The sequence below is a fragment of the Nerophis lumbriciformis genome, linkage group LG01 (genome assembly GCF_033978685.3).
Source record: "Nerophis lumbriciformis linkage group LG01, RoL_Nlum_v2.1, whole genome shotgun sequence".
NCBI classification, from domain to species: Eukaryota; Metazoa; Chordata; class Actinopteri; order Syngnathiformes; family Syngnathidae; genus Nerophis; species Nerophis lumbriciformis.
In genome coordinates, this window is record NC_084548.2 from 69,695,001 (window position 1) to 69,717,375 (window position 22,375).

At 37.7% G+C, this 22,375-nt stretch overlaps 1 protein-coding gene across 3 annotated transcripts in view; it reads left to right on the forward strand.

Moving 5' to 3' along the window:
• The window catches only part of plekhg5b (pleckstrin homology domain containing, family G (with RhoGef domain) member 5b), a 209,339-nt gene that overhangs the window by 70,550 nt on the left and 116,414 nt on the right, over positions 1 to 22,375 (forward strand). The window contains exon 1 of one of the 3 annotated variants that reach the window (XM_061925174.2): positions 4,304 to 4,716. The exons of the other annotated variants lie outside the window; for them this stretch is intronic. Within the exon in view, the coding sequence (XP_061781158.1) occupies positions 4,687 to 4,716 (30 nt within the window). The 5' untranslated portion in view covers positions 4,304 to 4,686. Of the gene's footprint in view, positions 1 to 4,303; positions 4,717 to 22,375 lie in introns of those variants that run through there. 3 annotated transcript variants of the gene reach the window in all.

A 22,375-nucleotide genomic window follows, 5' to 3' on the forward strand; every position in this document is an offset into this window, starting at 1 on the left:
TAGCCAAGTGTCACTCATATCCGTGAATCTTCCTGTCACTTCTCACTTTAATGAACTGTCGAATGGCAGATGACTATTATTATCATCGTGTTGCGAATCAGAAATGGGATGAGGAACAACTGATTAGATGATCCAGATCATTACCTTATTGTTTACACTGTGTGTGTGTGTGTGTGTGTGTGTGTGTGTGTGTGTGTGTGTGTGTGTGTGTGTGTGTGTGTGTGTGTGTGTGTGTGTGTGTGTGTGTGTGAAAATGAAATGTTACGGGCGGATGTCCCTGAAATGTCAGAAATGGAATAAGGAACGACAAGTAGCTTGCATTTTGGGGCTGATCCGGATCATCGTCTTTTTTTTTTTTTTTACTACTGGTGGAAGTATTTTAATATTATTAGGGCCCGCATGGCCCATTGCATAAGGACTCCCACAGGGAGTCCTTATGCAATGGGACATAAGGACCTATTGAATTTGTAAGGTTTTATTCTTTAGTCTTCCGCCGCCACATTAAACTGTAATTTGACCCACTTAACATGCTTCAAAACTCACCATATTTGACCCACACCTCAGGACCTGCGAAAATTGCCTTTTTAAAAAAAAAACGAACCACAAAACTCAAAATTGCGCTCTAGCGCCCCCTAGGAAAAAAAAACTAGACTGCCTATATCTCCCACTAGGAAGATCGGAGAGACATGAAACAAAAACCTGTATGTAGGTCTGACTTAGACCTAGTTTTCATAATTGTATATCATCGGCAAAAATCAACAGGAAGTTGGCAATTCCCCCTTCAAGACAAAAAAGTACTAAAAACAGTCACTTTTGCCTCTTTGAGCTGTAACTTGACCCCCTTAACATGCTTCAAAACTCACCGAACTGAACACACACATCAGGACTGGCAAAAATTGCAATCTAATAAAAAACCTAACCCCAAATCTCAAAATTGTGCTCTAGCGCAATTTTTTAATGAAACGCACAAAAAACTGCTCCTCGGATGAAAAAACTGACAAAACTGCCTGTAACTCCCACTGGGAAGGTCGGAGAGACATGAAACAAAAACCTCTATGTAGGGCTCACTTAGACCTACATTTCATAAATTGACAACCCCCAGCAAAAATCAACAGGAAGTTTGCTATTCCCCCTTCAAAACAAATTTTTTGTAAAAAACCGGTCACCTTCCTTCAAAAACTATCTCTGACAAGCAATCTCCATTCACAGACAGTCCCGTTATAATGTGTTTATGGGGATAGGTTGATTGGCAACACTAAATTGGTTCAGTGTGTGAATGTTGTCTGTCTATCTGTGTTTTGGTCCTGCGATGAGGTGGCGACTTGTCCAGGGTGTACCCCGCCTTCCGCCCGATTGTAGCTGAGATAGGCTCCAGCGCCCCCCGCGACCCCAAAAGGGACAAGCGGTAGAAAATAGTTTTTCCAACCGACTTCTCCCTGGTTTGTTGACATCATATCTTTTTCGACTATTTTTCTCTGAGTTTTCAAGTTGAAGTGCCAGTCCCAGCTTGCTGGTCTTGGAGTCTCGGCGGGACACGACCGGGCAAGTCCTGAGGTTGGGCTCGCCATGGCAACCAGCCCTTCCCTCCAGCCAGCTGGCTGTAATAATAACCCCACGCTGTCACACTCTCGCCCTCTTCTGTCTTTCACGTTTGGATTCTCTTGCCTTCCTTCGCACCTTCTCCTGCCCCAGACTTGACCTTTTACCCTTTAGTCCCGCCACTGCTGAAAATCTCACCTAACTAGCGCTGACGGGGTCATAAACACCTCCATTAAGCTGCATGCTCCCTTTACAACCTCTTCCTCCTGGAGAAGGACTCGTAGTTTGGCAGGACGACCACATTTTGGAACCAGGAAAAAACGCTAACCAATTTTCAAACGGAAGGGATTTTTTTTCCCATCCACCCATCCATTTTCTACCGCTTGTTCCTTTTTTTGGGGTCGCGGGGTGGCGCTGGAGCCTATCTCAGCTGCATTCGGGCGGAAGGCGGTGTACACCCTGGACAAGTCGCCACCTCATCACATTTTTGTCATCTATAATTCGTTTATTTTTTTGTATCCGTCATCGCCAAAAAAATGATCCAAAAATGATCCAAAGATTATCCAAAAACTGTCTAAAAATGTTCTAAAAAAATTTCTAAACATTTTCAAAACATTTTCTAATAAGTTTATAATTTTCAAAAAAAATTCTAATAATTTTCAAAAAAAATTCTAATAATTTTCAAAAAAAATTCTAATAATTTTCAAAAAAAATTCTAATAATTTTCAAAAAAAATTCTAATAATTTTCAAAAAAAATTCTAATAATTTTCAAAAGAAATTCTAATAATTTTCAAAAAAAATTCTAATAATTTTCAAAAAAATCTAAACATTTTCTAGAAAAATTCTAAACATTTTCTAGAAAAATTCTAAAAATGTCCTGAAAATTTTCAAAAAATGTTCTACAAATTTTCAAAAAATTATCCAAAAATTTTCAAAAAATTATCCAAAATGTATCCAAAAATTATCCAAAAGTTATCCAAAAATTCTCTAAAAATGTTCTAAAAAATTTCTAAAAAATGTCTAAACATTTTTAAAACATTTTCTAATAACTTCCTAATAATTTTCAAAAAAAATTCTAATAATTTTCAAAAAAATTCTAATAATTTAAAAAAAAAATTCTAATAATCTTCAAAAAAAATTCTAAAAATTTTCTAGAGAAATTCTAATTTTTTTTTGAAAATTTTCAAAAAATGTTCTACAAATTTTCAAAAAATGATCCAAAAATTGTCAAAAAATGATCCAAAAATGGTCCAAAAATTGTCTAAAAATGTTCTAAAAAATTTCAAAACATTTTTAAAACATTTTCAAAACATTTTTTAATAACTTTCTAATAATTTTCAAAAACAATTCTAATAATTTTCAAAAAAAATTCTAATAATTTTCAAAGAAAATTATAATAATTTTCAAAAAGAATTCTAAAAATGTTCAAAAAAGTTCTACAAATTTTCTAAAAATCATCCAAAAATTACTAAAAAATTATCCAAGAATTATCGAAAAAATATCCAAAAATTATCCAAAAATGATCAAAAAATGATCAAAAAATGATCAAAAAATGATCAAAAAATGATCAAAAAATGATCAAAAAATGATCAAAAAATTGTCAAAAAATTGTCAAAAAATTATCAAAGAAATATGCCAGCACAGTAGTTCTCAAACTCTTTCACCTTAATGGCCAACAGGTAAATACAGTAGCAAAGTAGGCCTAAGTAGTCATTAAAAACAAGGTTTTATTTAACAGGTATATTTAATGGAGAAGGACTCATAGTGTGGCAGGACGACCACATTTTGGAACCAGGAAAAACGCAAACAAATGATCAAACAGGAGGGATTTTTTTTGGTCATCTTTAATTCATTTTTTTGTGTGTGTCCGTCATCGCCAAAAAAATAATCAAAAAATAATCAAAGAAATATGCCAGCACAGTTGTTCTCAAACTGTTTTCACCATCTCAGAAAACACTTGGCTGTCCAATTACCACCTTAATGACCAACAGGTAAATACAGTAGCGTAGTAGGCCTAAGTATTCATTAAAAACAAGGTTTTATTCAACAGGTATATTTAATATTTTTGGTCGCTGTAACATTACGCACAGTTTGAATATTATAAAATAAAAAATAGAGGTTGTACAGTATACCGGTACTAGTATAGTAACGAGTCATATTCGGTACTATACTGCCTCTAAAAAGTACCGCAATAACAGAGCTGATTTGACTCGGTGTTTGAGAAAATGGCGGATTGCTTCCCGTTGTGACGTCATCGCTCCGAGAGCGAATAATAGAAAGGCGTTTAATTCGCCAAAATTCACCCATTTAGAGTTCGGAAATCGGTTAAAAATATTTATGGTCTTTTTTTCTGCAACATCAAGGTATATATTGACGCTTACATAGGTCTGGTGATAATGTTCCCCTTTAATAATGAAATATCCATTATTCACTGTCATAACTGTCATGTGAATACCAGTTTGACATCCCTGGATTTAGAACGAGTGTAAATGTAATGTAGCTGTTCTGACACCTCTTTGTAGTAACCATGGTGACCACAAATTGCCATGACAATATTATTTTCCATTTTAAGATCCAAAATGTTTGCCCATAGACTCAACTCAAACGTTCTTTTCCCAGCTCATTTTGACTTCGGACTATAAATCGCCAGACGGACTGACTGTCAACTAACAAAAAAACAATGTTTTACGTTTTTTTTAAACAGTTTTAGGGTTTAGATCTGTTGGTCGTGTTCTGACAAGCTGCGTGTCTCTTCCATCACATCACGCTCTGAACACTAATCACAGGAAGTACTTTTCCAGCCATTGGGCGTCATGACACACCTGACCATGTGAAACACTCACCCTTTCTTTGTTCAGTCTGAACACGCACGCGTTACGTCAACTTGTGCGGCCGTCAAAAGTAAGCAAAAGTGTTAGCACATTGCACCAAGTCACTCCAAAGTGCAACAGATGATGCTGGACGTGCTCTTAAAGCTCTTTTATTATGTCAAAGTGATGTCATTTATCATGATCTTTGCTTGTGTGCTACATTTGAGGGAAGAGAAGCTCGAGCGCTCGCTTTCACGAAGGAACAAAAATCTACCGCTGCATGTACTGTAAAACAGCAGGCTTTGCTACACGCCCGAAAATAAAACTCTGCCAACTATGCATCGGTCAGCTACAGACGTCGGAGTTGTAAGTTTCAGTTTTTCTTCCGTGAATATGCTTTATGACACTTATATAAGACTTTTAAAGTCATTTTGATAGTAGGCTAATATAGACACATGTGTTGCCTTCATTATGACACTTATATAAGACTTTTAAAGTCATTTTGATAGTAGGCTAATATAGACACATGTGTTGCCTTCATTATGACACTTATATAAGACTTTTAAAGTCATTTTGATAGTAGGCTAATATAGACACATGTGTTGCCTTCATTATGACACTTATATAAGACTTTTAAAGTCATTTTGATAGTAGGCTAATATAGACACTTACATCATGTGTTGCCTTCATTATAACACTTGTACAAGACTTTTAAAGTCATTTTGATAGTAGGCTAATATAGACACTTACATCATGTGTTGCCTTCATTATAACACTTGTATAAGACTTTTAAAGTCATTTTGATAGTAGGCTAATATAGACACTTACATCATGTGTTGTCTTCATTATAACACTTATATAAGTCTTTTAAAGTCGTTTTGATAGTAGGCTAATATAGACACTTACATCATGTGTTGCCTTCATTATAACACTTATATAAGACTTTTAAAGTCATTTTGATAGTAGGCTAATATAGACACATGTGTTGCCTTCATTATGACACTTATATAAGACTTTTAAAGTCATTTTGATAGTAGGCTAATATAGACACATGTGTTGCCTTCATTATGACACTTATATAAGACTTTTAAAGTCATTTTGATAGTAGGCTAATATAGACACTTACATCATGTGTTGCCTTCATTATAACACTTGTATAAGACTTTTAAAGTCATTTTGATAGTAGGCTAATATAGACACTTACATCATGTGTTGCCTTCATTATAACACTTATATAAGACTTTTAAAGTCATTTTGATAGTAGGCTAATATAGCTAATATAGACACTTACGTCATGTGTTGCCTTCATTATAACACTTATATAAAACTTTTAATGTCATTTTGATAGTAGGCTAATATAGCTAATATAGACACTTACATCATGTGTTGCTTTTATTATAACACTTACATAAAAATTATATATTATAATATATAATGCCTTCATTATAACACCTATATAAGACTTTAAATGTCATTCTGATAGTAGGCTAATATAGCCACTTACATAATGTGTTGCCTTCTTTATAACACTTATATAAGACTTTTAAAGTCATTTTGATAGTAGGCTAATATAACTAATATAGACACTTACATCATGTGTTGCCTTCATTATAACACTTATATAAGACTTTAAATGTATTGCAGCTCCAGACAGATTAGTTTTCTGTATTTTTGGTCCATTATGGCTCTTTGAAGATTTTGGTTGCCCAGCCCTACTTAGACCACGGCCTGTACAGTCTGTTACATGATGACACTTTGATCCCGGAACAGATTATTTCTATTTATAGTACATCCAACGGGAGGTGAAGCATTGTGTGTTTTGGAAAGCATAACGCTTCCACCGTATATTATATATATGATGTGTAAACACTGTATATTATATATGATGTGTAAACACTGTATATTATATATGATGTGTAAACACTGTATATTATATATGATGTGTAAACACTGTATATTATATATGATGTGTAAACAATGTATATTATATATGATGTGTAAACACTGTATATTATATATGATGTGTAAACAATGTATATTATATATGATGTGTAAACACCGTAGATTATATATATGATGTGTAAACACTGTATATTATATATGATGTGTAAACACTGTATATTATATATATGATGTGTAAACACTGTATATTATATATGATGTGTAAACACTGTATATTATATATGATGTGTAAACACCGTATATTATATATGATGTGTAAACACTGTATATTATATATGATGTGTAAACACTGTATATTATATATATGATGTGTAAACACTGTATATTATATATGATGTGTAAACACTGTATATTATATATATGATGTGTAAACACTGTATATTATATATGATGTGTAAACACTGCATATTATATATGATGTGTAAACACCGTATATTATATATGATGTGTAAACACCGTATATTATATATATGATGTGTAAACACTGTATATTATATGTGATTTGTAAACACCGTATATTATATGTGATGTGTAAACACTGTATATTATATATGATGTGTAAACACCGTATATTATATGTGATGTGTAAACACCGTATATTATATATGATGTGTAAACACTGTATATTATATATGATGTGTAAACACTGTATATTATATATGATGTGTAAACACCGTATATTATATGTGATGTGTAAACACTGTATATTATATATGATGTGTAAACACTGTATATTATATATGATGTGTAAACACTGTATATTATATATGATGTGTAAACACTGTATATTATATATGATGTGTAAACACTGTATATTGTATATGATGTGTAAACACTGTATATTATATATGATGTGTAAACACTGTATATTATATATGATGTGTAAACACTGTATATTATATATGATGTGTAAACACCGTATATTATATATATGATGTGTAAACACCGTATATTATATATATGATGTGTAAACACCGTATATTATATGTGATGTGTAAACACTGTATACGGTTTGCGGACACAACCGCGGAGTCCGCGGATAAACCGCGGGTCGGGCGGGTAAAAATAGATTTTAAATAGATGCGGGCGGTTGGCGGTTGAACCAATTCGGAAATATATATACATAGTTAAATGTTGTTACCCACATACGAAAAACGAGCAGCACTCTTTGAAACAGTCAATTATTCATCAGGCACTGCAGCACAACTCAACACAACAGAAGAAGAAGAAAAAAAGAAAAAGATGGCACCGCGTCCCAGCAACAAGTGGCGCAAGTGAGCGCTCCTTCAGCGCAGCAGGGCGCATTTTAGAGGCCAGGCGCTCTCGCATGAATCCTGGCACTGTAGATGCCATTTTATTCCTGCATAGTGCTAACAAAAAAATAAGTAAGTAGACATACGGTTGGATATGTTAAACGAATTAGTCTACGTTACCTATATATACCAAATAAGCCCATGTCTAACCTATATTGAGTTCGGTCAGCTAAATAATTTTGATGGTTACGTGTTGTTTGGGCGCACTACAATGCAAAGGAATTAAGGCAATTGCGTTGTTTATTGTGGTTTTTTTCTATTGGAGATATACTACTATGTGTGAATAATTATTTGGCCTCGCTTTCAAGTGAAGCGCATCTCGGATTGGCGACAAAGTAAGGATATTTAGCCTGCTTTGTTTGTCGCGACCGCCTATTTTCATTATAATTCAAGTTTGATGATAAAGTGCAGTCTGATGGGTTTGATTCCCCCGCTTCAGCTATTTGCCTTGGCCAATAAGTTGCAGGTAATTTATTATTATTATTTATTTTATTTATTTTTGTTTAAATAGAGATGACATACATATGTTATTGTATAATTTAAGTTTGTGATTGACAGCCTAAGGCTTATGAGGCACATTTTTTATTTATTTTTTTATTTCAACTTAAAAACGTATGTGTTTATCTTTATTTTCCTGCCTGTCGTTGACAATGGAGATTGTCTGATATTTTGTCATGGCTGCAGATCAATCAATAAAGGTTCATCTTTGTCGCGAAATTGTTCACTGCTTCACTGTGCACCCCGCCCTCGTCCCTATTTGAGCATTATAACGTTAACAAGTTAATATTCATTGAAATAAATTCAGAACATTTTTTTTTACCTAACGAAAATATAGGCCTAGTCTTTGTAAAACATTTTTTTAACTTCTTAAAAGCCTCGTTCTGCTTGCTGCAACTGCGCACACAAAGTGTGAGGAACGCACTCCTGATCTGAGGGCATTGGCAACAATAGTCAACACTTTCTTAATGGAAATGACAATAATATTATAATAATGATAAATAATATTATCACGCATTAATATCTCTAAGCCACTAATGCGTGGCCAAGATATATTAATGCGTGGCACGCATTGAATGTCTCTGCTGAATTGGATCAGTCTCTTTTCTTTAACAGGCAAAAGCTTTATAACCTCACTAATGCCTTGCATCGTCTATATTAGATATATAACAACAGGCGGATGGCGGGCGGGTGTGGTTTTGATAAAATGTTGGTTCGGATGGATGGCGGATGGATGACGACTTTTGTGACGCGGTTGCGGATGTAATAATTGCCTATCCGCGCATCTCTAGTGTAAACACTGTATATTATATATGATGTGTACACACCGTATATTATATATATGATGTGTAAACACTGTATATTATATATGATGTGTACACACCGCATACCTGCCAACTACTCCGGTTTTCCCGTAATTAGTACGGTTTTCATCAACCTATTCCGGGTTACGGTTGCAGTGATAAAAAATATGGTTTTTCATTAATTAAAATTGTTTTGTTTTTTTTAGTTTTATTCACGAAATCGCGTAACAACGATCACAATCGACACTGCTTCCCGTAACTTCCTATCGAGCCATTCCGAATGCCATGCGCGAGGCTATTTATAGCACCGCTGCCAAGCACGAGGCACCTGTTGCCCATTGTTTCCAAACGAGCGAACGATCATGGAATCAGCCGGAGAAAAATCGCAAACGAGTCTTAAACCGAAAAGAAAACTGCAGTCATTCCGTGAAGAATATTCAAAAGCCTATCCGGGAATAATTATCCGTTCCAAAAAGGGTGAAAACTACGCGAATTGCACCTTGTGCAGACAAGATTTTTCGATCGGACACGGAGGAATTAGCGATGTAAAAGACCACGTTGGGACAAAAAAAACACAAGTCTAATGCCGTTGCTAAATTTGGATTTTAGCCACAAAAAGGTAATGACACCAATGTTATCTATTGGAATTGTTTAGTACTGTTATACTGTTAAAAGTGTTTATACTATTTATGCTTTCAAGTCCAAGTTGAAGAAATCTTGTTAAATGTTGACAGCATAACTACCAAAATACAGAAGTATGTCCTTAATATTTTTGCAGTGCTATTTCTGTTGAAAAGTTCAAATGATTACATTAGAGATGTGATGTGCCACTTTTCAAGTGTCTGATGGCTTAAATTAATTTTCATTAATTTTTCATATTTTGAATTCTTTTGAAAGGCTTACAAAAAAACTACATTTGAATTGTAATTCCATGCTATTGACAGGACTATTAATTTTAATGAAGTTAGTTTACCTTGTTTACAGTATGATAATTGTGATAGAAATGTGAATTTTAGGCACAGAATATTTTTTACAATTGAACAAGGCAGTAGATTATACAAGCTTGGACAGAAAGTTAATAATGACACCAATTTTTTTTTTAATGGAATTGTTTAGTACTGTTTTACCATTTGTTTACTGCAAAAAGTGTTTATACTGTTTATACTTTCAATTAACTAATTGAAGTCTTGTGAAAGGTTGACAGGATAACTGGCATTAACTGTCAAAATAATTTCAAACTATTGAAGTTAGCTTGCAGAATAAACATGTCAATCAACCCATATGATTTTTGCTGTAATATTTTTGTTTTGAAAAGTCACTGTGACTGATAGAAAAGTGATGGTTTTAGCAACATTTTAACCTGTCTGAATGCTAATAATCATTTTGCGTCGGGGGGGCGAAGCCTGAACCCCCCACCAGGACTTTGTCCTGGACCTACCGGGGCCTGCAACCCCTGGACCCTGGCTACTAGGTTTTTCTGATTTCAAAAGTTGGCAGGTATGTATATTATATAGGATGTGTAAACACTTTATATTATATATGATGTGTAAACACTGTATATTATATATGATGTGTAAACACTGTATATTATATATGATGTGTAAACACTGTATATTATATATATGATGTGTAAACACTGTATATTATATATGATGTGTAAACACTGTATATCATGTATGATGTGTACACACCGTATATTATATATGATGTGTAAACACCGTATATTATATATATGATGTGTAAACACTGTATATTATATATGATGTGTAAACACTGTATATTATATATATGATGTGTAAACACCGTATATTATATATATGATGTGTAAACACTGTATATTATATATGATGTGTAAACACTGTATATTATATATGATGTGTAAACACTGTATATTATATATATGATGTGTAAACACTGTATATTATATATGATGTGTACACACCGTATATTATATATGATGTGTAAACACTGTATATTATATATATGATGTGTAAACACTGTATATTATATATGATGTGTAAACACTGTATATTATATATATGATGTGTAAACACCGTATATTATATATATGATGTGTAAACACTGTATATTATATATGATGTGTAAACACTGTATATTATATATGATGTGTACACACCGTATATTATATATGATGTGTAAACACCGTATATTATATATATGATGTGTAAACACTGTATATTATATATGATGTGTAAACACTGTATATTATATATATGATGTGTAAACACCGTATATTATATATATGATGTGTAAACACTGTATATTATATATGATGTGTACACACCGTATATTATATATGATGTGTAAACACTGTATATTATATATGATGTGTAAACACTGTATATTATATATGATGTGTAAACACTGTATATTATATATGATGTGTAAACACTGTATATTATATATGATGTGTAAACACCGTATATTATATATATGATGTGTAAACACTGTATATTATATATGATGTGTAAACACTGTATATTATATATGATGTGTAAACACTGTATATTATATATGATGTCTAAACAGGGCAGGTTTATCATGGGTGGGGGTTCCAGGGATGCCAGTTGACCCCCAGCCAGGAAGCGTTGCGACAGACAGGCAATAACAGGAAGAGGCTACCTGACTGATGCTCCAATGAAAACGCTCCTTATATGGGCCCGCTGATCAGGGTTCTTAAGACCGGCCCGGCCGGGGTTAAGATAACAAGCCCTCCCCCCCCCCTGCATAAAAAAAAAAAAAACGCAGCTCCGTCAAACGCCAGGCGTGCACGCCAAGCCATTAAGCGAGCAGACCATGGAAAGAAGCTCGGCGCTATGGTGCTTCTCTTGGTGCCCGGCACACTTGGCACAACCCGAAGCTCACTGGGGGGTACGTGCCAAGCTCAGGTCACCCCCGCCCCCTCACACACATAACAATGGCGTGGGGGGTGGGGAGGGCGGGGTGTAATCCTTCGGGGTAATTGTATTGCCGCCCTCCACTCTTTTAAGAGTAGCCACTTCTAATTAAGACTGACAGTGTGGGACATGGATTCCACAGGTTTATTATGAGGAGGCTCCCTCGCCCCCATTTCTAACTTGCCCCCCCTCTGCCTTTGGTGGGGCCCCTTGTTTTTGTGAGCGAGCTAATTGCGAGGATTTACATGGACTTCAGCGGGATTAACCCCCCCTGAAACAAAAGGCGAGGTCTGACTGAGCTCCCCCTCCCCCCCATCTTGGAAGACAAGTTGAAGTTGGGAATGACATCACGTCCAAATTGTTATTTATTAGGGATGGGCAATACGGCCTAAAATATATATTGCAGCCTCATGGGATAATATTAACACCTAATAGTACAAAACCCAAAACTAGTGTGCCGTGAGATACAGTCTGGTGTGCCGTGGGAGATGATCTAATTTCACCTATTTGGGTTAAAAATATTTTTTGCACACCAGTAATTATAGTCTGCAAATGATGTGTTGTTGTTGTTGAGTGTCGGTGCTGTCTAGAGCTCGGCAGAGTAACCGTGTAATACTCTTCCATATCAGTAGGTGGCAGCAGGTAGCTAATTGCTTTGTAGATGTCGGAAACAGCGGGAGGCAGGGTGCAGGTAAAAAGGTGTCTAATGCTTAAACCAAAAATAAACAAAAGGTGAGTGCCCCTAAAAAGGCATTGAAGCTTAGGGAAGGCTATGCAGAACGAAATTAAAACTGAACTGGCTTACAAAGTAAACAAAAACGGAATGCTGGACTACAGCAAAGACTTACTGTGGAGCAAAGACTGCGTCCACAATGTACATCCCAACATGACATGACATAACAATCAACAATGTCCCCACAAAGAAGGATAAAAAGGTCAGCATAGTGCAAAGACTTTCTGCACAATCAGTTGCTACAGAGCTCCAAACTTCATGTGACCTTCCAATTAGCCCACGTACAGTACGCAGAGAGCTTCATGGAATGGGTTTCCATGGCCGGGCAGCTGTATCTAAGCCATACATCACCAAGTCCAATGCAAAGCGTGGGATGCAGTGGTGTAAAGCACGTCGCCACTGGACTCTAGAGCAGTGGAGACGCCTTCTCTGGACTGATGAATGACTTTTTTCCATCTGGCAATCTGATGGACCAGTCTGGGTTTGGAGGTTGCCAGGAGAACGCTACATTTCGGACTGCATTGGTGGAGGAGGAATTATGGTGTGGGGTTGTTTTTCAGGAGTTGGGCTTGGCCCCTTAGATCCAGTGAAAGGAACTTTGAATGCTCTAGGATACCAAAACATTTTGGACAATTTCATGCACCCAACCTGGTGGGAACAGTTTGGAGCGGGCCCCTTCCTCTTCCAACATGACTGTGCACCACTGCACAAAAGCAAGGTCCATAAAGACATGGATGACAAAGAGTCTGGTGTGGATGAACTTGACTGGCCTGCACAGAGTCCTGACCTGAAATCGATCGAACACCTTTGGGATGAATTAAAACGGAGACTGAGAGCCACTAAACAAAAGTGACATGCTTCCACAACACAGCAAAGTTTGTTTCAACACCCATTTTATAGGCCTATAATGATTTGTTGTGCAACACCGACATAGCGTGCCTGCAGGTGTGATATTTGTTGCGATTGCACAAGCTCACTTTTAGCGTTGTGCCACATGGGAACTTCACAAACTCCTTTAACGACGTCTTTCAAAATGTCCACCTGTTACAACTAGAACGCCACAATAATCACACTTGACTACCAGTAACTAATTAATACGAGGTGTGGCTGTAGGCAACCTTCTGATTGGAAATGCACCGATCCAAGATTTTTTTTTTACCCCAATCCTGATACCTGAGTATGGATTTCTGCTGATACTGGCAGTCTTCTGCGCTCTTCAAGTGCGTTTTTAGTTGTTGTTGTTCATTTTACATGAGTCATACTTGCCAACCCTCCCGGATTTTCCGGGAGACTCCCGAAATTCAGCGCCTCTCCCGAAAACCTCCCGGGACAAATTTTCTCCCGAAAATCTCCCGAAATTCAGGCGGACTCGGGTCCTCCACAATATAAAAAAGCGTACCTGCCCAATGACGTTATAACTGTAGAATGATGGAGGGCGAGTTCTTGGTTTCTTATGTGGGTTTATTGTTAGGCAGTTTCATTAACGTCCTCCCAGCGCGGCAACAACACACAACAACAGCAGTCACTTTTTTGTCTACCGTAAAGCAGTTCGTCTGCCGTAAACAGCAATGTTGTGACACTCTTAAACAGGACAATACTGCCATCTAGTGCATTTGATGAAAGCACTTTTGTGCGTGCCACACATCAATGCATCATCAGAGAGGGTGTTCAGCATGGGTAGAAAAATAGTGACAGAGAATAGAACAAGGATGGACAATTCAACCCTTAACTCAACAATGAGTAGATGAGTGTTATGTGTGTGTATATGTGTAAATAAATGAACACTGAAATTCAAGTATTTATTTTATATATATATATATATATATATATATATATATATATATATATATAATTAAAAAAAATATATATATATAATAAAAAAAATAAATAAAAAAAAAAAATATATATATATGAAATACTTGACTTGGTGAATTCTAGCTGTAAATATACCCCTCCCCTTTTAGCCACGCCCCCACCCCGACCACGCCCACCCCACCCCCCGAAATCGGAGGTCTCAAGGTTGGCAAGTATGACATGAGTCTTTAATAAAGTCCTTTACATGCAATATTGATAGCGTATGTAAATATGTCAAATATTTTGACTCTGGGGCCACATTGAGAGAAAAAATGTGTCTGGGGGGGGCCAATGTGTATGTGTGTATAAATGACATATACACATTTAGCAGTAAAAATCTGCTGTCCAGTATGTGTCGGGGTCCCTTTTTTTCAGGAACACTAATACCAAAAAGTCACAATATCCTATAGAATTGTAAAAAAAAAAGACCACCTAAAAATGTTTGTACTGAATGGGACACCCAAAATGTACACAAAAATAAAGACAGTGGGATTTACAATATTATCTATGAAGAATAAAACACTGAATATTAACAACATATCAACATTTTTTACCTCTCAGACCAGCTCCTCCATAGTTGTGTATCTTTTACAACCAAGCAAAACACAACGAAAATGTACAAACCCACGTTTCCATATGAGTTGGGAAATTGTGTTAGATGTAAATATAAACGGAATACAATGATTTGCAAATAATTTTCAACCCATATTCAGTTGAATATGCTACAAAGACAACATATTTGATGTTCAAACTGATAAAAACAATAACTTTAGAATTTGATGGCAGCAACACGTGACAAAGAAGTTGGGAAAGGTGGCAATAAATCCTGATAAAGTTGAGGAATGCTCATCAAACACTTATTTGGAACATCCCACAGGTGAACAGGCTAATTGGGAACAGGTGGGTTCCATGATTAAAAGTAGATTCCATGAAATGCTCAGTCATTCACAAACAAGGATGGGGCAAGGGTCACCACTTTGTCAACAAATGCGTGAGCAAATTGTTGAACAGTTTAAGAACCTTTCTCAACCAGCTATTGCAAGGAATTTAGGGATTTCACCATCTACGGTCCGTAATATCATCAAAGGGTTCAGAGAATCTGGAGAAATCACTGCACGTAAGCAGCTAAGCCCGTGACCTTCGATCCCTCAGGCTGTACTGCATTAACAAGTGACATCAGTGTGTAAAGGATATCACCACATGGGCTCAGGAGCACTTCAGAAACCCACTGTCAGTAACTACAGTTGGTCGGTCGCTATATCCATAAGTGCAAGTTAAAACTCTCCTATGCAAGGCGAAAACCGTTTATCAACAACACCCAGAAACGCCGTCGGCTTCGCTGGGCCTGAGCTCATCTAAGATGGACTGATACAAAGTGGAAAAGTGTTCTGTGGTCTGACGAGTCCACATTTCAAATTGTTTTTGGAAACTGTGGACGTCGTGTCCTCCGGACCAAAGAGGAAAAGAACCATCCGGATTGTTCTAGGCGCAAAGTTGATCTGTGATGGTATGGGGGTGTATTAGTGCCCAAGACATGGGTAACTTACACATCTGTGAAGGCGCCATTAATGCTGAAAGGTACATACAGGTTTTGGAGCAACATATGTTGCCATCCAAGCAACGTTACCATGGACGCCCCTGCTTATTTCAGCAAGACAATGCCAAGCCACGTGTTCCATCAACGTGGCTTCATAGTAAAAGAGTGCGGGTACTAGACTGGCCTGCCTGTAGTCCAGACCTGTCTCCCATTGAAAATGTGTGGCGCATTATGAAGCCTAAAATAGCCCCCGGACTGTTGAACAACTTAAGCTGTACATCAAGCAAGAATGGGAAAGAATTCCACCTGAGAAGCTTCAAAAATGTGTCTCCTCAGTTCCCAAACGTTTACTGAGTGTTGTTAAAAGGAAAGGCCATGTAACACAGTGGTGAACATGCCCTTTCCCAACTACTTTGGCACGTGTTGCAGCCATGAAATTCTATGTTATTATTTGCAAAAAATAAATAAAGTCTATGAGTTTGAACATCAAATATGTTGTCTTTGTAGCATATTCAATTGAATATGGGTTGAAAAGGATTTGCAAATCATTGTATTCCGTTTATATTTACATCTAACACAATTTCCCAACTCATATGGAAACGGGGTTTGTACAATCTCAGAAAAAAAAACCCAGGAACTCTGCCCTCCTGAAAACAAACATCGACTGTCAATATTTACGTGCAATACTTTTTGGAAAGACCGCAGTAATAATTCCTGCTTGCGTCTTTCTGCCCCTGGCTAAGAAATTCTTGCTGCTCTTTGATGTGGCTTCAAACGTTTGTTGTATTGTAGGTCATGTCTCGCATTATACCGTTTCTAATGTCAACTATTTGCACGAAACACACATGTTGTGATGAGTTTTTAGTGATCTGTACTCCAGAACCCTTATAGAATAATTTCAGCGGAAATTTACGATCCATGTATAACGCTAGAATCAGAAGCTGATAACGATACTTAATTTGATTGGCCCGTTCCTTTTTTTATGCCGTTGTTGAGTGTCGGTGCTGTCTAGAGCTTGGCAGAGTAACCGCGTAATACTCTTCCATATCAGTAGGTGGCAGCAGGTAGCTAATTGCTTTGTGGATGTCGGGAACATAGTTTGTCGTGACCACAATACGCGGGAGGCAGTGTGCAGGTAAAAAGGTGTTTAATGCTTAAACCAGAAATAAACAAAAGGCGAGTGCCGCTAAGAAAAGGCATTGAAGCTTAGGGAAGGCTATGCAGAACGAAACTAAAACTGAGCTGGCTGCAAAGTAAACAAAAACAGAACGCTGGACGACAGCAAAGACTTACAGGTAAAAAGGTGGCTTAAACTAGGGCTGCAACAACTAATCGATTATAAAAATAGTTGGCGATTAATTTAGTCATCGATTCGTTGGATCTGTGCTATGCGCAATTTAAAATTTTTTATTTAATTTTTTAAATTTTTATAAACTTTTATTTATAAACTGCAACATGTACAAACAGCTGAGAAACAATAATCAAAATAAGTATGGTGCCAGTATGCTGGTTTTTTTAAATAAAATACTGGAAAGGATAGAAACGTAGTTTGTCTGGATTTTTTTCAATGGGAAAACAAATGTTCCGCCCGAATGCAGCTGAGATAGGCTCCAGCACCCCCCGCCACCTCAAAAGGGACAAGCGGTAGAAAATGAATGGATGGAAAAAAATGTGTTTTGGCTCAAAAAAGGTTAAAAAAACCCACTGTTTTATTGTTTCATAGTTAATATTGTGAATCCCACGTAAAAGAGGAGCCATGTTCATATGTTGTTAATATTCAGTGTTTTATTGTTCATAGTTAATATCCCACTTTCTTTATTTGAATGGGACGGCGAGCCCCCAAGTCAAATTGTTTGCCCAGCTCTGATCTAGGTCAGTGACCTAGTGGTTAGAGGGTCCGGCCTGAGACCGGTAGGTCGTGAGTTCAAACCCCGGCCGAGTCATACCAAAGACTATAAAAATGGGAGCCATTATCTCCCTACTTGGCACTCAGCAACAAGGGTTGGAATTGGGGGTTAAATCACCAAAGATTATTCCTGGGCGCGGCCACCGCTGCTGCTCACTGCTCCCCTCACCTCCCAGGGGTTGAACAAGGGGATGGGTCAAATGCAGAGGACAAATTTCACCACACCTAGTATGGGTGTGACTATCATTGGTACTTTAACTTAACTTAACTTTGAGTATGGTGCTGTTTGAGACATGCTTGGGACAAAAAGTAACTCAAAAATGTAAAAAAAATTACACCGACAATTTATGCAACATTTGTAGATGAAATAATTACATTTGAATATTTCAGAAATTTTAGATAAGCATTGCTTAATGACTGAAAATTAAATAGTAAAAAGAGCTTCACTTTAAAAATAGAACAACCAATAAAAACTAGAAAAAAGCTAACAAAAAGCGAGAAATAATGTATTTCCTTAATGACTAAAAATTACATAGTAAAAAGACCTTCACTTTAAAAATAGAACAACCAATAAAAATTAGAAAAAAAGCTAACTAAAAGCTAAAAAAAATAAATAAATAAGCAAGCAATGTAAGAAATATTATATGGCGTTATTAGTTTATTGTCCTAAAACATACGGTCGTTGGTGTTTTTTTATTTAATTCAAATCAAAGAAAATTACACATTTTACAACATTTGGACGTACAAAAAAACCCTCTGAAATATCAAAAAGAACTACACACCGTAGTCGTATGATTTAAACTTCAAATAAAATAAAACAAAAATGAATTCAAATCGGGCTTCACGGTGGCAGAGGGGTTAGTGCATCTGCCTCACAATACGAAGGTCCTGAGTAGTCATGGGTTCAATCCCGGGCTCGGGATCTTTCTGTGTGGAGTTTGCATGTTCTCCCCGTGACTGCGTGGGTTCCCTCCGGGTACTCCGGCTTCCTCCCACTTCCAAAGACATGCACCTGGGGATAAGTTGATTGGCAACACTAAATTGGCCCTAGTGTGTGGATGTGAGTGTGAATGTTGTCTGTTTATCTGTGTTGGCCCTGCGATGAGGTGGCGACTTGTCCAGGGTGTACCCCGCCTTCCGCCCGATTGTAGCTGAGATAGGCTCCAGCGCCCCCTGCGACCCCAAAGGGAATAAGCGGTAGAAAATGGATGGATGGATGGATGAATTCAAATCAATTAAATGTAGATGTGGCGGCAGATGTTGTCAGCGCTGCCTGCGGGAGCAAAGGTCACCGCCTCTGTCCATGGTGCTGAGGACAGAGCACCATCAGACGGGGGCGTGCTGACGGCGAGACACAGCTGGCAGGTGATTAGATTTCACAGGTGGTACGTGTTAATCTAATCATCTGTTGTCTTTAACAGTAAGCGGCCGGGAGCAGAGAGAGGGAGAGAGGATACAGAACGTGACCGAAAAGTCACGTTCTGCTGGAGAAAGGCTTTGTTAAAACAATTGATCATTAAAACCTGCACGCTTGGCTCTTGTGCCGTGTCTACAGTGGAGCTGCTAGGAAGCGACTTCCACAGTAGACAAACACAAATATTGCATTTTTCAAGGGACTAAAAGTATATTAGTACAAATAACCCCACATAGTACCATATATTTATATTTGCAGACACTTTAAAACATAAAAACAAAACAAAAAATGAATTGATAGAATAAAATGTGAGCACCAGGGCTTGTTGTACAAACCCCGTTTCCATATGAGTTGGGAAATTGTGTTAGATGTAAATATAAACGGAATACAATGATTTGCAAATCCTTTTCAACCCATATTCAATTGAATGCACTACAAAGACAACATATTTGATGTTCAAACTCATAAACTTTATTTATTTTTTGCAAATAATAACTAACTTAGAATTTCATGGCTGCAACACGTGCCAAAGTAGTTGGGAAAGGGCATGTTCACCACTGTGTTACATGGCCTTTCCTTTTAACAACACTCAGTAAACGTTTGGGAACTGAGGAGACACATTTTTGAAGCTTCTCAGGTGGAATTCTTTCCCATTCTTGCTTGATGTACAGCTTAAGTTGTTCAACAGTCCGGGGGTCTCCGTTGTGCTATTTTAGGCTTCACATTTTCAATGGGAGACAGGTCTGGACTACAGGCAGGCCAGTCTAGTACCCGCACTCTTTTACTATGAAGCCACGTTGATGTAACACGTGGCTTGGCATTGTCTTGCTGAAATAAGCAGGGGCGTCCATGGTAACGTTGCTTGGATGGCAACATATGTTGCTCCAAAAGCTGTATGTACCTTTCAGCATTAATGGCGCCTTCACAGATGTGTAAGTTACCCATGTCTTGGGCACTAATACACCCCCATACCATCACACATGCTGGCTTTTACACTTTGCGTCTATAACAATCCGGATGGTTCTTTTCCTCTTTGGTCCGGAGGACACTACGTCCACAGTTTCCAAAAACAATTTGAAATGTGGACTCGTCAGACACTTTTCCACTTTGTATCAGTCCACCTTAGGTGAGCTCATGCCCAGCGAAGTCGACGGCGTTTCTGGGTGTTGTTGATAAACGGTTTTCGCCTTGCATAGGAGAGTTTTAACTTGCACTTACAGATGTAGCGACCAACTGTAGTTACTGACAGTGGGTTTCTGAAGTGTTCCTGAGCCCATGTGGTGATATCCTTTACACACTGATGTCGCTTGTTGATGCAGTACAGCCTGAGGGATGGAAGGTCACGGGCTTAGCTGCTTACGTGCAGTGATTTCTCCAGATTCTCTGAACCCTTTGATGATATTACGGACCGTAGATGGTGAAATCCCTAAATTCCTTGCAATAGCTGGTTGAGAAAGGTTTTTCTTAAACTGTTCAACAATTTGCTCACGCATTTGTTGACAAAGTGGTGACCCTCGCCCCAATCCTTGTTTGTGAATGACTGAGCATTTCATGGAATCTACTTTTATACCCAATCATGGCACCCACCTGTTCCCAATTTGCCTGTTCACCTGTGGGATGTTCCAAATAAGTGTTTGATGAGCATTCCTCAACTTTATCAGTATTTATTGCCACCTTTCCCAACTTCTTTGTCACGTGTTGCTGGCATCAAATCATTGTATTCCGTCTATATTTACATCTAACACAATTTCCCAACTCATATGGAAACGGGGTTTGTAACAACGACAGAGGCAGAGGTCACCATGCGTTCATCTTCTATGACTATCATCACACTTTGCCGCAGCCCTTTTAGTGGAACTTGTCATTTGCAGACGTCTCGTCTTCATACTCATTCTGTTTCTTTTGACGTGTCATCACTTTGGAAAGCTTTTTTTTTATTGTTTCTGTTTTATTTGACCTTCTCCCGATCCTATGTGAGTAAAGTCGTCGTCTCAGACGGCGCAGGAGCATCAATGTTGTGAGTCAGTCGGGGTGTGTGTGTGTGTGTGTGTGTGTGTGTGTGTGTGTGTGTGTGTGTGTGAGAGCTGGCGGGCGTGTGTGATCAGACAGGTGGGCGGAGCTTGTAATGACTGTGTAAGTGTGTGCCGGCTGCCAGACGGCCGTCATAAGCTGAGGGACGTCTGTCCAGTCATCAGGAATATCACACTTTGGACTTTGCACGTATTGATCATTCTCTCAAGCGGAGGTCTTCACAGGAAGGTGTTGTTTTAAACCCATGGTAGGTGAATCTACGGCTTTTTTTTTTTTTTTTTTACCCTCATGAAGCGTCCATTCATTGCTGCAGGTGCGCCACATTAGCTGCCTTTTTTTTGTTTTTCCACCCGCACTCTTGTCTGTTTTCCTTGCATACTTCACATCTGCTTCTTATATCAACACGCCAGCCTCGCTCCCGCTGCTGGCACACGCCGACCTTTCAAACAAGTCCTCCTCTGTGCCTCCAATCGGGAACAATATCCAAATCAGGATATTTGAATAACGTCCTCTGCAGTTGACGTTTGTTTTGCATGAGAGGGATATCTTTCCCCCCCCGGCCAACTCGACACTGCAAAACGTCAGTGTTCAAAAACAAGGGAAAAAAAATACAAAAATTATGGGTATTTTATTTGAACTAAGCAAAATTATCTGCCAATACAACAAGAAAATTTGGCTTGTCAAGACTTTCCAAAACAAGTAAAATTAAAGCTGCGTTGGTCGGGCCCGCGTATTTGGCAGGTGCTAGTCCTAAGTGTCCCAATACTTATGTCCAGTTTTAGTCCTAAGTGTCCCAATACTTTTGTCAAGTTGTAGTCCTAAGTGTCTCAATACTTTTGTCCAGTGTAGGTGTCCCAATACTTTTGTCCAGTTTTATTCCTAAGTGTCCCAATACTTATGTCCAGTTTTCGTCCTAAGTGTCCCAATACTTTTGTCAAGTTTTAGTCCCAAGTGTCCCCATACTTTTGTCAAGTTTTAATCCTATGTGTCCCACAACTTTTGTCCAATTTTAGTCCTAAGTTTCCCAATACTTTTGTCCAGTTGTAGTCCTAAGTG